The 14,746-nt window shown below is 49.4% G+C and overlaps 1 protein-coding gene and 1 long non-coding RNA gene across 2 annotated transcripts in view; one reads left to right on the top strand and one right to left on the bottom strand.

Annotated features, from left to right (window-relative positions):
* Positions 1-558: 558 nt before the first annotated feature.
* LOC119617167 lies at positions 559-3,755 on the bottom strand. Its single transcript, XR_005233352.1, has 2 exons — positions 2,239-3,755; positions 559-1,825 (listed from the first exon to the last, which is right to left on the bottom strand). It is a non-coding gene; the product is annotated as an uncharacterized LOC119617167 (long non-coding RNA).
* Positions 3,756-4,226: 471 nt separating this feature from the next.
* polr2a (RNA polymerase II subunit A) overlaps positions 4,227-14,746 on the top strand; it is an 11,418-nt gene continuing 898 nt past the window's right edge. The window contains exons 1-28 of the mRNA XM_025002195.2: positions 4,227-4,566; positions 5,226-5,358; positions 5,930-6,066; positions 6,162-6,335; positions 6,431-6,712; positions 6,808-6,969; positions 7,048-7,268; positions 7,387-7,519; positions 7,616-7,740; positions 7,879-8,089; positions 8,170-8,548; positions 8,632-8,726; positions 8,833-9,036; positions 9,110-9,332; positions 9,434-9,617; positions 9,700-9,871; positions 10,692-10,797; positions 10,955-11,160; positions 11,233-11,496; positions 12,389-12,596; positions 12,686-12,786; positions 12,878-12,982; positions 13,070-13,252; positions 13,338-13,541; positions 13,636-13,822; positions 13,921-14,034; positions 14,115-14,267; positions 14,377-14,740. Of these exons, the coding sequence (XP_024857963.1) occupies positions 4,480-4,566; positions 5,226-5,358; positions 5,930-6,066; positions 6,162-6,335; positions 6,431-6,712; positions 6,808-6,969; positions 7,048-7,268; positions 7,387-7,519; positions 7,616-7,740; positions 7,879-8,089; positions 8,170-8,548; positions 8,632-8,726; positions 8,833-9,036; positions 9,110-9,332; positions 9,434-9,617; positions 9,700-9,871; positions 10,692-10,797; positions 10,955-11,160; positions 11,233-11,496; positions 12,389-12,596; positions 12,686-12,786; positions 12,878-12,982; positions 13,070-13,252; positions 13,338-13,541; positions 13,636-13,822; positions 13,921-14,034; positions 14,115-14,267; positions 14,377-14,740 (5,117 nt within the window). The 5' untranslated portion in view covers positions 4,227-4,479. The remainder of the gene's footprint in view (positions 4,567-5,225; positions 5,359-5,929; positions 6,067-6,161; positions 6,336-6,430; positions 6,713-6,807; positions 6,970-7,047; positions 7,269-7,386; positions 7,520-7,615; positions 7,741-7,878; positions 8,090-8,169; positions 8,549-8,631; positions 8,727-8,832; positions 9,037-9,109; positions 9,333-9,433; positions 9,618-9,699; positions 9,872-10,691; positions 10,798-10,954; positions 11,161-11,232; positions 11,497-12,388; positions 12,597-12,685; positions 12,787-12,877; positions 12,983-13,069; positions 13,253-13,337; positions 13,542-13,635; positions 13,823-13,920; positions 14,035-14,114; positions 14,268-14,376; positions 14,741-14,746) is intronic.

Here is a 14,746-nt window from a genome sequence, read left to right as displayed (position 1 = left end):
TAACAGCTTTGTTGAATCTTTGCCACGAAGGCCCGAGCCGCTCCGAGCTAATCAGGCGGTCAGTGTGTTTATAATATATATAAAGACTTTTAGATCCAGACTGACCAACAGGTGACGGCTAACCAACCGGACGTCGATGCAGAAGGAAGAAGTGGTGATAGATGCAGCCGTCCCAAGAGACTATAGCATCAGGAAGAAGAAACAATAATGGCTGAAAGAGGAAGTAGAGAAGCTGTGGAGGGTCAAGGCCTCAGTGGTACCAGTGATCATCGGGGGAACTCGGTGCTGTGACCCCTAAACTGGAAGAGAGGCTCCAACAGATCCCAGGAAGAACCTCAGAGATCTCTGTCCAGAAGATCGCAGCCCCAGGAACAGCTGAGATACTGAGGAGAACCCTTGAGCTCCCAGGCCTCTGGTAGAGGACCTGAGCTTGGAGTGAAAGTGGAACCACCCATGTGGAACAAACAAGGCGAGATGGAAGTTTTATATTTATATTTAAATATATATACATCACCTGCTGTGCATCAATACATGCTAACACATAAACAACATGAGTAACAACTTTAAACACCTTTTTATTAGACAATAAACCCAACAAATTAGCAATTCTCAACATGTGAATCTAAATTATTTGTTTCTCGTGTACATTTTCTTTTTCTCTTTTTATTACAATGCACTTTAAATATCGTCATGTATTTATATAAACAACAGGAAATAACCCAGACTTGAAACTGCAACTCACTTTGGGCAGTAAAGAGGTTGTTCCTGTAACTCTATGATGTCAATCAGTTTGTTTATTTAAAGTTATGATCAGCAAAAAAAAAATTAATTTCGAAATGTACTTTTTAAGCGCACTATTTCGTTGTTGTTCCAGTTTTAGTCACTCCACATGAGGCACATTTTGTCAATCTATCATCTCTTGCTCTTTTTTATTTGACTTTTTTTGAGTAATTTATAACTGTTTGTGTTGACTGATTTAAAAAAATAATCATAGTATCTCTAATTATAACCAACACTAAGCTGTATCAGTGCTTAGAAACACTGATACAAATGTCTGTATAATAACCAGTTTTAACTCTAACGCTGGTATGTAACGTTTTTCTTTTACTTAGTTTAAATAATATGAAGTAAAATGTCTGAAATTACGGTAAATATCTATATATACTAAAACAGTGTCAGCTGGACGGTGTTTTTATATACATTTAATAAATGTGGCAGACCTTCTGTACAGTACGGATATGTGTCACAGCTCAGTTAATGTCTAATTATTACATATTATTGTTGCAAAGATTCCCATGAATCTCCACTCATTTGATCAACAAATTAACCGATAATCCAATCAGAAACTGCAGGGACCTGCGTCTGATCTCACACTGTCACTTCCTCTGTGTGTGTGTGTTTGTGTGTGTGATCTCCAGGCAGCGCAGACACTTTTACAAACTGCTGTCACCTACTTTCAGGGCCCTCTGGCTGCAAACCTGACGCCGTCACGTCGCTCTGCACCGACTTCCCCGAAGCAGCAGAGGGAGCGCGTCCGGCGGGGGCCTTCGGGGAGAGCTCCTGTACGCACGCGTCTAAAAAAACGCCGGCTGTTCTCCCCACGAGCCAGAGGAGGGAGCCAGCTGCTCAATAAAGGAGTCCTTTGTATGCTCGTGGTGTGGCGCGGCACATGGTGAACAAAGTGATTTACTGTCACACGTCTCTCCCCGTCAGGCCCAAGGTGCTTCACCGGTTTGGTGAAATAACCGGGTAGAATATCGTCTGAATACGTCTGGATGCTGCTGGCGGGATTCCCATCTGGCTTCTGACGGTTTTCTGGACAGACCTGACCAAAAAACAAAAACAGAATACAAAAGACAGCAAACAGACAGGTTTATACTAACATCAGCAGAATAAACTATTCTCCCACTTAATTAGCAGATTTAACACACACACCAACACACAAGAAATCATCCCCACATGATAAAACACATACCCCATCATGTTGCTTCAGTGTCTTTATTTTAAGAAAAATAAATAAAGCATCATTACATTCATTTCCTTTGCTCCATTACAGATTTGAAACATGTCATTAACACTAAACCAGACACACCTATACACATTTTGTGAAGTAATTTAACCACAGTTTAGCTTTAACTTCGACATCCTCAGAAAATACACACATTAATACGTTTTAATCTTTATCTAATAACCTAATGCAGTGATATAACAGGATTTATGGCTCTCAAAGTGCCTTACCTTGTACCTTTTATCAAGAAAATGGAGCTGAACTAAACGTAGCTCGGTCCCTTTATTAAAACATATTGCATAACAGGCTTTTTTGGTCTAAATATGATATTTAAACTTTAATAACGACTCACGGGGAACTTATTGTGTCCTTCTTATATTAACAGCTACACACGCAGCAGTTTATAAAGAGATATTACGCGGAAAAAGACGGGTTTTATAAAGGAAAAACACACAGAGACCGGTGCTCGCAGTTAAGCTAACAAAATGGCTCCGGCTCCACATCGAAGGGGCGCCTCGGATCTTCGGCGCAGTTCCGACGTTTATTCACCCGGCCGAGTTCACGTAACGGAGTTAAATTTTTTAAACCCGGCCGGTGATTATTTTTACGAGCTCGACGGGTTTATTTATTTGTTTTTGGTTTTTTTTAATTAAACGCGCCCCTGTCCGCCTCTTGAAGCTGGCCTTGGCGAATATTCCAGACTCCATCTTTCCTCGTTCACAACAAGAAGCCCGTCTCCCAAAACACCGCCCGCCATATTGAGCGCGCGGCTAGCCGCCGTAGCCCCCTCAAACGGTCCAAAATCTACCGTTAGAAAACCGTTAGCCCCCCCTCATCCGGCTTTGACCTATTAATTTAGTACAAACTTAACGAGAAACAACTCACGGAAGCAGCGGGTTAGTTGTTAAGACGTGACGTTTAAAAAAGCGTCGGAACCCGTTAACTGATATGAAAACTACACGGCCCTCGCCGAACCGAACTATTAAAAAATACGCCATAAATGACAGGAACAAGCCCCTAAACTCGACGGACTGAATAAGCGTCGATGAATGTTTAACCGATCAAATGTGATAAGGCATGCTACTCAGCTAGGAGGCTCACCCGGTAAAAGCAAGGAAGACAAATAATAAAGGCGGACACATACATTTGTGTAAATAAATTAACTATGTTACGTGTAAATGACTCGTCAACGTTACATAAAGTGCGACAAGAAGCGTAAAGTAATATTTACTCGACCGCTAACACCGCTGCTTTTCGAAACGTGGCCTACGACACTTAGACCGTTTTTTACAAAATTGTTAAAAACTTGACAACAATCCAACAATACGATATGACATAAATCACATTCAGGATACGTGTTTGTTAAAATGGTAAAGCCCTGTCAAAAAACAAGCGTTAAATGAGCAGTCGAGGCTTCGCCCGCAGTTTCCCATGGGGCATGCCAAAAATCCTCTCCGCCGGCCGGTCACAGTTCGTACTCGAGTCCGAGGCTTTCGATTAGGTCCCACAGATCCGGAAAGTCTCTCAACGAGCTCGGGAAAAAAGTTCATGTGCTCTTAAAATAGCTACGAAGTGATCCATTCTCAATGTTTTGAGACGAAAATAATTCGTGTTTCACCTTTTTTCCACCCCCAGTTTTACCAAAGACATTAACAGGCCTTTAGCTCTGAGGCTCTTTTCTTAGAGCCCAGGCTGATCCAGAGCGAGAGGAACAAGAGCGCAGGGATTTTTTTTATTTTTGCTCAGAGGGAAGAAAGTTAGATCGGCCGTACTCGGCAAACTTCGGAAACTGGGTGGGTTTTGATTAAATTATTCCAATGAGGTTGGTTTTAGCGTAGCCATTGGGCATCTCTTTCCCATTGTTAAATATTAATAAGATAGACGACCAATCCAGAGTGTCTTTATTGAATATGTACAGTTTGCATGCAAAATACACTAAGCACCGCCTATACGCTTTTAGTATAGCCAATAGGAAAGAGGTTAGATTATATCAACGCCCGCCTTCAGTTTTGATTTGTTGATGAAAAATACGTGTATTCTAATTGGCTGTACGTAGGATTAAGTTAATTATTCATGTAGCTGTCTTGAATGGCCAATAGGCGTTTTACTACAGACTTACAAGTCCCACCTCCCGAAGAGACGGACCCTGCCTTTCGGTGTGGGCAACCCCGTAGCACGCTCTCAATCTATATAAGCAAGCGTTGAGCACTCCAACCTTCAGAAGCGCTCAGAGCGCTCCAGTAGGTAGATCGGAAAAGGGGAGGGAGCCGTAAGTGTCGAGTCTATGTAGGGAACAGATATAAACAACTCCTCTACGAAGGCAACCGGCAACAGAGGTCCCTGGAATATCGCCTGTGGAGATATTCCGGTCACCGTTGGCGGCCTGACCAGAGTCGTGGTGGCAGTTTAAAGGCTGTTCCTGCTCACAAAGCGGCGTGCCGAGGAAGGACGCGTCTCTTTGAATAGACAAGATGCACGGACCGCCCTCCGGCGACAGCGCATGCCCATTGCGCATGATCAAGAGAGTTCAGTTCGGCGTCATCAGCCCAGATGAACTTGTAGGTTTTCTGTTTTGGGGTGGGATTTTTAACCAGTTGACTATCTATGGGATGACGCGTTACTGTAGGTTTTATCTTATATTGGAGTAGTTTTACATTTATGGCAAAAACACGGGTCTGTTGGCAGCTGAGAAGTCGTGCTGTTAGCCTAGCATTGCTAACTAGCATGTTGCAGGAAGTTAAAAAAAAAAGAAAACTTGAAGCACAACATATTCTAAAGCGATCAATGCAAGCATATGAATTAAACCCCCTTTTTAATCATCCAGTATGACATTTAGACCCTTAAGTTAATTGAGATTTTTCCTTTTTTAGTTGTGGTTTCACTACTGATTTCAATGTGACCTGTTTTCTCTCACAATAAACAAATAAAAGAGCTTCAATAAAGTGAGAAATGGACGTTTTTATTTAAAACTTCGTTAATGTTGACAGACTGCAGTGTGTGTTTAGGATTATATCTAATTTTATTCATGTTTCGCTGTTATGGAAACCTTATTTTGTGTGTACGTCAAGATGTTAAGACATGATTTTTACTTCTGAGAAGTTGAAAATGTTTTAATAAATCTACTATCAGTAATGCTGGGCGTGAACGATCAGTAGCGTTTTAAAGTCCAAATGCAATGGTTATTTCAGCGTTGTTTCTTGTTTTTTTTTCTTCATAGAAACGGATGTCGGTGACTGAGGGGGGCATTAAGTACCCCGAGACCACAGAGGGAGGACGACCGAAGCTCGGCGGCCTCATGGATCCGAGGCAAGGCGTGATCGAACGCAGCGGGAGGTGTCAAACGTGTGCAGGTAAACGTGTGGGCGTCCACCCTTACTCAGTCTGGTCTTTACCAGTTTCTGAAATAATTCGTTTAACCTCAGTTGGACAAAAAAAAACATTATTAATTATTAAACAAGTAAAAGCTGTAAAGCTGTGTGAACAGCTTAGGGCTGCTTCAGTAAGATTTTAAAGGGAAAGTAGTCACAATGCTCTGAGAAATGGTCAAATAAATAAACTAAACAAGAGCTTTGTCTCAGCCGAGAGGCGTCCTGCCTGACGGCTCGGGACAGAACGGGTGAAAAAAGAAAAGAGGTCGGGGTGTTGCAGTGGTCCGTTTACAGTCCAGACCTCTTTGAACTGAAGCAATGTGGTTAAAAAAAAAAAAGAGTGCTCTATAATCTACTGAATCATGGTGTGGACTTTGACACGCAGCTTTATCACTTTGGCTTCATTTTTGTTGAATAGATAACGCCTCAGCCGAATCTGTTCGAGTGTTTTTTGTACACCTGAGGTTAGAACCAAATAGTTTTTATTATGTCCTGATTGTTGTCCCCCTGCTCGAGCTCACAGCCTCACATTATCGGCACGTCGCTCTTTCAGGCAATATGACGGAGTGCCCGGGTCACTTTGGGCACATAGAGCTGGCGAAACCGGTTTTCCACGTCGGCTTCATCACAAAGATCATGAAGATCCTCCGGTGCGTGTGCTTCTTCTGCTCCAAGCTGTTGGTGGACTCGGTAAGCGCCGCCCTCTGCTCCCCACCTTCGTTTGCGTCTTTCCTCGCTTTTTTTTTTTTAACGTCCTGCTTCTTTTATTCTCCGCCCCCCCCCAGAACAACCCCAAGATCAAAGAGATCCTGACGAAGTCGAAAGGGCAGCCCAGGAAGCGCTTGACCCACGTGTACGAGCTGTGCAAAGGCAAGAACATTTGCGAAGGCGGCGAGGAAATGGACAACAAGTTCGGAATGGAGCCGCAGGAGAACGAGGAGGATCTCACCAAGGAGAAGGTACTCGGGTTGAGCCTTTCAGAGCCTAGTTTCCTGTTGCTTCGCGTTTCCCCTCCACCCATCACGCTCATCCTCCCTCTGCCTGTGAAAACCAGGGCCACGGCGGCTGCGGGCGCTACCAGCCGCGCATCAGGCGCTCGGGTCTGGAGCTCTACGCCGAGTGGAAGCACGTCAACGAGGACTCCCAGGAGAAGAAAATCCTGCTGAGCCCCGAGCGCGTGCACGAGATCTTCAAGCGCATCTCGGACGAGGAGGACATCATCCTGGGCATGGACCCCAAGTTCGCCCGGCCGGAGTGGATGATCGTCACCGTGCTGCCCGTGCCGCCGCTGGCTGTGAGGCCCGCCGTGGTCATGCAAGGATCCGCTCGCAACCAGGTAAAAAGGGGGAATAAAACGTGGGGAAAAAAAAAAAAATGAAACGTCAGGGTTGAAATGTCCCTGGGTGAAAAAAATTGGCTTCTGGTTCACAGGACGACTTGACGCACAAGTTGGCGGACATCGTGAAGATCAACAACCAGCTGAGAAGGAACGAGCAGAGCGGCGCCGCTGCCCACGTGATCGCCGAGGACGTGAAGCTGCTTCAGTTTCACGTGGCCACCATGGTGGACAACGAGCTGCCGGGCCTGCCGAGGGTATGTTCGCGTTCGCTCGTCGTGTGGCCGGTTTCATTTGCCGTAGGTTTTAACTTCCTGTTTGTTTGTTTTCTTAAGGCAATGCAAAAGTCTGGCCGCCCCCTCAAATCCATAAAGCAGCGTCTAAAAGGGAAGGAGGGGCGGGTGAGGGGTAACCTGATGGGCAAGCGCGTGGACTTCTCAGCCCGAACGGTCATCACACCGGACCCCAACCTGCAGATCGACCAAGTGGGCGTGCCGCGCTCCATCGCGGCCAACATGACCTTCCCGGAGATCGTCACGCCCTTTAATATCGACAGGTACGTCGGCGCGGTCACCCCCAGTGTCATTTTTTTAAAAAAAATTGGCTTTGTTTGGTAAAAATTCCAGAACTTCGAGCGGAAACGCAGCTAACATTTTTCCGATGGCGTGGGTTAGATTGCAGGAGCTGGTTCGAAGAGGAAACAGCCAATATCCTGGCGCCAAATACATCATCCGCGACAACGGAGACCGGATCGACCTGCGGTTCCACCCGAAACCAAGTGACCTTCACCTGCAGATCGGCTACAAGGTCAGAGGAAAAAACGAGGACTGTTTGTGTTTTTTGTTTTGTTTTTTACGTGACTGCAACGATTGTTTTGTTAAACCCGGTCGTCCTGGTTTTCAGGTGGAACGACACATGTGCGACGGCGACATCGTCATCTTCAACCGGCAGCCCACGCTACATAAAATGTCCATGATGGGCCACAGGGTCCGGATCCTGCCGTGGTCCACGTTCCGACTCAACCTCAGGTACCAAATTAAAAAGAAAAAACCCTGTCAAATTACAGTTTCGAAACCTTTTTTAGTCGTTTTTGGGTTGGATATCAGCAGCCCAAGTGTTCAATCCTTGAATATGTGTCCTGACGTCCCCCGTGTCTCCCCCTCCAGCGTCACCACCCCGTACAATGCCGACTTCGACGGCGACGAGATGAACCTCCACCTGCCTCAGTCTCTGGAGACGAAGGCGGAGATCCAGGAGCTGGCCATGGTGCCGCGTATGATTGTCACGCCCCAGTCCAACAGGCCCGTCATGGGCATCGTGCAGGACACCCTCACGGCCGTTCGCAAGTTCACCAAAAGGGACGTCTTCTTAGAGAGGGTGAGTAGCAGCGCCGTCAAGCCCACCCCCCCTCCCTCTCGTCCTGTTTCACCTGCCGCACGCCTTCTTCCTCCCAACAGGGTGAGGTGATGAACCTCCTCATGTTCCTCTCCACTTGGGACGGCAAGATGCCCCAGCCCGCCATCCTCAAGCCGCGCCCGCTGTGGACGGGCAAGCAGGTCTTCAGCCTCATCATTCCCGGCCACATCAACGTGATCCGCACGCACAGCACGCACCCCGACGACGAGGACAGCGGGCCCTACAAGCACATCTCCCCCGGCGACACCAAGGTGATCGTGGAGAACGGGGAGCTGATCATGGGCATCCTGTGCAAGAAGTCCCTGGGGACGTCGGCGGGCTCCCTGGTCCACATCTCGTACCTGGAGATGGGTCACGACATCACCCGGCTCTTCTACTCCAACATTCAGACCGTGGTCAACAACTGGCTGCTCATCGAGGGTAACAAACCGACAGCAAGAACAAAAACTAAAGTGCTCTGAAATGGTCTTCTCTGCATATAAATCGTTTTATCGCATAAATAGGTCATTCGATCGGTATTGGTGACTCCATCGCCGACGCCAAGACGTACCTGGACATCCAGAATACCATCAAGAAAGCCAAACAGGATGTGATAGAAGTAAGAATCCGTGTTTTCTACCTCTCTGACCCACAGATTAGCTTTTTAACTGAGAAGTGTCTTTTTTTTTTTTACACTTGTCTGCTTTTTCTTTTTTTACTTCCAGGTCATCGAGAAAGCTCACAACAACGAGCTGGAGCCGACGCCCGGCAACACGCTGAGGCAGACCTTCGAGAACCAGGTGAACCGCATCCTCAACGACGCCCGCGACAAGACGGGCTCGTCCGCCCAGAAGTCTCTGTCCGAGTACAACAACTTCAAGTCCATGGTGGTGGCTGGCTCCAAGGGCTCGAAGATCAACATTTCCCAGGTCAGAGTCCGAGCCGTCCTCACAGAAGGCGAGTTCGAGTTCGACCCGGATTTGACCCTGACTCGTCCTGCAGGTCATCGCTGTGGTGGGGCAGCAGAACGTGGAGGGCAAGCGGATCCCGTTCGGCTTCAAGCACCGGACTCTGCCTCACTTCATCAAGGACGACTACGGTCCCGAGAGCCGAGGCTTTGTGGAGAACTCCTACCTGGCCGGGCTGACGCCGACCGAGTTCTTCTTCCACGCCATGGGAGGCCGAGAGGGTCTGATCGATACGGCCGTCAAGACGGCCGAGACGGGTGGGTTCAGAGCGCGGCGACGTGACCCAAAGCGTCCCGTTTTAATCCGTTTACAACAAGGGGTTTACAGAAAAACAAAAATCACTTCTCTTCAATTTCAGGGTACATCCAGCGTCGTCTGATCAAGTCTATGGAGTCTGTGATGGTGAAGTACGACGCCACGGTGCGGAACTCCATCAACCAGGTGGTGCAGCTGCGCTACGGCGAGGACGGTCTGGCGGGGGAGAACGTCGAGTTCCAAAACGTGGCGACGCTCAAACCATCGCACAAGGCCTTCGAAAAGAAGCAAGTCACCCCGTGAAGCCCGTAAATACTAAAACTAAACAATGATAATAATGGTTTAACCGCCGCCGTTTTACGCGTCCAGGTTCAAGTTCGACTGCACCAACGAGCGCGCGCTGCGGCGGATTCTGCAGGAGGACGTGGTGAAGGACGTGCAGACCAACGCGCACGTGCAGAGCGTCCTGGAGAGGGAGTTCGAGAAGATGAAGGAGGACCGGGAGATCCTGCGAGCCATTTTCCCCACGGGCGACAGCAAGGTGTGTGTGTGATCGCAGCGGCGTCCTCGTCCTGGCCCTCGAACCGTGTATTTGTTTAATTATCAAACGCTGCTGGGTCAACGGACGATTCAACTTTAATCTACCTGCTTTCTATTTGATCCGCATGAATTTATTTAGCGAGACGAGCTTTCAAAAAACAACAAACGAGTCGAAGCAAAGGTCGTGTTTATCGCTTGGATCAATGAAAGACTGTAACTCAGTCAGTCTCACAGATATTTAGCTAAAACCTGGTGTGGATGTAGTTGAGAGTCATACATTAAACGCTAACATACATATTTCTAATTAAATAACGGCTTTAAGCATCAATAAGAAGAGTAAGTGCTGCGGTGACAGATGGAAACTTCTGCACTTTTCTAAAGGGATTATCTGGGGAGCAGACTGAGTGTTTTTTTTTAAATAAATACTTGTAGATCAACGGTTCCTAAACTTTTCAGCTTCCGACCCATAAAATAACAGTGACAAAGGTGTGTGACCCCATCTGTTGGCTGTTTAAACATCCAAAAATGCTAAAGATTCTATTAAATAAGGGCAGAATGACAACACAAACAGTCTTAGCTTCCATTTTGCTATTTGTTTAAACCTTTAAATGACTTGTATTTCAATTCTCTGTAACAATTATGGTGTAAATATTCCATAAAAACCGGGTTTTTAATTGTAACTTAATATCTGGAGATTATCTAAGGACCCCTACTTGGTGCTGGGTGACCCACAATGGGGTCCCAACCCCCAACTTTGGGAATCATTGGTGAAGAGGAGGCGTCTCGGCTCATCGCCTGTAATGTTCTGTTCTCACCTGCAGGTGGTGCTGCCGTGCAACCTGGCCAGGATGATCTGGAACGCTCAGAAGATTTTCCGGATCAACCCTCGAACGCCGACAGACCTGAATCCTCTCAGAGTGGTCGAGGGTAAGGTGGAGAATATCTGGAGCTGTCGGCCGTCTCGTTTTCTTTACCGCGCTTTTATTCTGAAGGTTCAGAAGGTGCTCGAGCTGGATAATGGTTCCCCGGCGGTGAACATCAGCCTGTGTTCGGTGTTTTATAATTCTGACCTCTTCGCCCGCAGGCGTCCAGGACCTGAGCAAGAAGCTGATCATCGTGAACGGTGACGACCCCCTGAGCAGGCAGGCCCAGGAGAACGCCACGCTGCTCTTCAACATCCACCTGCGCTCCACGCTCTGCTCCAAGCGCATGACGGAGGAGTTCCGCCTGTCCACAGAGGCCTTCGACTGGCTGCTGGGCGAGATCGAGACCAAGTTCAGCCAGTCCATCGTACGTGTCGGCTCTGAAATCAAAACGTCTGAAAAGGCGGCAAACCTCTAAGGTTCGTTTTCCTCGCTCCAGGCTCACCCGGGCGAAATGGTCGGCGCCCTGGCTGCTCAGTCGCTGGGCGAGCCGGCCACGCAGATGACCCTGAACACCTTCCACTACGCCGGCGTGTCGGCCAAGAACGTGACTCTGGGCGTGCCCCGTCTGAAGGAGCTGATCAACATCTCCAAGAGGCCCAAGACGCCCTCGCTGACCGTCTTCCTGTTGGGTCAGGCGGCACGCGACGCCGAGAGGGCCAAGGACATCCTGTGTCGACTGGAGCACACCACGCTGCGCAAAGTAAGACACACGGCACCGGGAAGGAACCCACAGCAGCAAATACATCAACGCGTGGGGCTTAATCTGGAATGTTGTGCCGACTTTTTGTAGCAGTTTGTTGTACGGCGTTAATGGAAAAACAAAACCGAAACAGAAGGATTTTCTTTGGAGGCTCTGCAGCTCAGAAATACGTCACGGCAGAAACATCAGTCCAAGTCTAAACGAGACGCAAAGTCTTAGGCTTCCCATGTTTTAAACAGGCGTTGTGGTTTTTACACAAATTTTATGATCTTCTGGGGAGAAATCTTTTATTGGAATGACACATTTGGGGCGAGTTGATGTAACCACCGTATTTTCCGGACCATAAGACGCACTTAAAAGCCTTCGATTTTTTTCTAAAAACGGCTCCTCCTGAGCGCCTTATATATGTAAGATCATAGAAATGCTGATACAGGCGAACCAGCTCCGCTAGAGCACCGAAATCCTCCATTTTGAATGGAGCGCAATGATACAAAAATGACAATGCGCCTAATAATCCAGTGTGCCCTGTAGTGCAGTATAACTCTTGAATTGTCTTCAAACTTCTTCAGATTTTTTGCAAACAGACTCTGTTTCCTCCTCAACTCTTACAGGTTCGCCTTCTTTCATCCAACGTGTCTCTAGTTGCTGCCGGATTTAATGTTTTCTCTCAGACCTAACGCCCTGATTGACAAACATTATGTTTTAGCTGGAAACCTGGAAGTGAGGGGTGATATCTCCTACAGGAGCTGTTTGAGGGTTACTTTCTAGTCTGCATTTCTGCCTCTTATAATGATCCCCTGGTAGCAGGTTTTTTGGTTCTTTACCCTCCTTATATGAAAACGTAGACGTGTTCTTATCTTACGGTATTAAAAATAGTTAAATTTTCCTGCAGGTGACCGCCAACACCGCCATCTACTACGACCCGAACCCTCAGAACACGGTGGTGGCCGAGGACCAGGAGTGGGTGAACGTCTACTACGAGATGCCCGACTTCGACGTGACGCGCATCTCGCCGTGGCTGCTGCGCATCGAGCTGGACCGCAAGCACATGACGGACCGCAAGCTGACCATGGAGCAGATCGCCGAGAAGATCAACGCAGGCGAGTGGCGACCGCACGCCACGCCACCGTGTCGGCACTGAAGCTGAAGCAGCCCGTCCGCTAAACATCTCGTTTTTATTCATTAAAAGGTTTCGGAGACGACCTGAATTGCATCTTCAACGACGACAACGCCGAGAAGCTCGTGCTGCGAATCCGGATCATGAACAGCGACGAGAACAAGTTCCAAGAGGTGAGGGGCGGGACGGCGGCGGCGGCGGTTCTGCTCAAAACCAATTAAAAAAAAAATAAATAAATAAATTTTTTTGCTTTCGCTTCACCAGGATGAGGAGGTGGTGGACAAAATGGACGACGACGTTTTCTTGAGGTGCATCGAGTCCAACATGCTGACGGACATGACGCTGCAGGGCATCGAGCAGATCAGCAAGGTGCCGCCGTGAACGCCGCGGGGGAGGGGAGGAAAAAAAAGAGCGCCCGCGGCCGGAGGCTAAACGTCCGACTCTTTCGTCTTGCAGGTGTACATGCACTTACCTCAGACCGACAACAAGAAGAAGATCATCATCACGGACGACGGCGAGTTCAAGGCCCTGCAGGAGTGGATCCTGGAGACGGACGGCGTCAGCCTCATGAGGGTCCTCAGCGAGAAGGACGTGGATCCCGTCAGGACCACCTCCAACGACATCGTGGAGATCTTCACGGTGCGGGAGCGTCGGGATATCTATTTATTACCTTTCTGAGGAAACCGCCGTCTCCGATACGATTTGACGTCCCTCCGTCCTGCAGGTGCTGGGGATCGAAGCGGTGAGGAAGGCGCTGGAGAGGGAGCTGTACCACGTCATCTCCTTCGACGGCTCCTATGTCAACTACCGCCACCTGGCTCTGCTGTGCGACACCATGACCTGCCGCGGCCACCTGATGGCCATCACGCGCCATGGCATCAACCGCCAGGACACGGGCCCCCTCATGAAGTGCTCCTTCGAGGAGACGGTGTGAAGACGTCTTTTTTCTTCTCGTTTTAAATCGAGAGTCCTAACGACCCCTGGCCCCTCTTCACGTGTTTTTGTTTGTTTCTCCGCTCCAGGTGGACGTGCTGATGGAGGCGTCGTCCCACGGAGAGTGCGACCCGATGAAGGGCGTGTCGGAGAACATTATGCTCGGCCAGCTCGCCCCCGCCGGAACGGGCTGCTTCGACCTGCTGCTGGACGCCGAGAAGTGCAAATACGGCATGGAGATTCCGACAAACATCCCTGGCATCAGTGTGGCCGGACGTAAGAGCAGGAAGACTTGATAAATGTGGAAATATAGGGAGGGGGCGGGGCATAAACTTAGCTTTAACATTCGTGTTCCTGCGCCCTTCTGTTCGCAGCCACCGGGATGTTCTTCGGCTCGGTGCCGAGCCCCATGAGCGGCATGTCCCCCGCCATGACGCCATGGAATACGGGGGCCACCCCCGCCTACGGTGCCTGGTCCCCCAGCGTCGGTGAGTTTTGTCACCCGCCATGTTTTCTGCTCCCGTTTCGTCCCCCTCGCCGTCTTTATATCTTCCTTCTCACCCCTCAGGAAGTGGCATGACCCCCGGAGCAGCGGGCTTCTCTCCCAGCGCGGCGTCGGACGCAAGCGGCTTCTCTCCCGGTTGTTACTCGCCGGCCTGGGCTTCCACACCCGGGTCCCCGGGGTCCCCGGGTCCTGCCAGTCCTTACATCCCCTCCCCAGGTGAGACACGGCACTAAAACCTGGAGCTGCGTGTCGCAGCGTTTCCACTCGGAGGTTATAGAGACGCTAATTAAAGACGCCTGTTTTTGTTTCCTGTTTCCTGTTTCAGGTGGAGCCATGTCACCCAACTACTCCCCCACCTCCCCCGCCTACGAGCCCCGCTCACCGGGCGGCTACACTCCCCAGAGCCCGGGCTACTCCCCCACCTCTCCCTCCTACTCTCCCACCTCCCCCTCTTACTCCCCCACCTCGCCTTCCTACTCCCCCACCAGCCCCAACTACAGCCCCACATCCCCGTCGTACTCCCCCACGTCGCCCAGCTACTCGCCGACGTCCCCCTCCTACTCGCCCACGTCTCCCTCCTACTCGCCAACGTCCCCCTCCTACTCGCCCACCTCCCCCTCGTACTCGCCCACGTCGCCGTCTTACTCCCCCACCTCGCCGAGCTACAGCCCGACGTCGCCCTCCTACTCGCCGAC

This window comes from Kryptolebias marmoratus, linkage group LG7, assembly GCF_001649575.2.
Source record: "Kryptolebias marmoratus isolate JLee-2015 linkage group LG7, ASM164957v2, whole genome shotgun sequence".
In the NCBI taxonomy this organism is placed as follows: Eukaryota; Metazoa; Chordata; class Actinopteri; order Cyprinodontiformes; family Rivulidae; genus Kryptolebias; species Kryptolebias marmoratus.
This window is presented reverse-complemented; position numbering and strand designations above follow the sequence as displayed.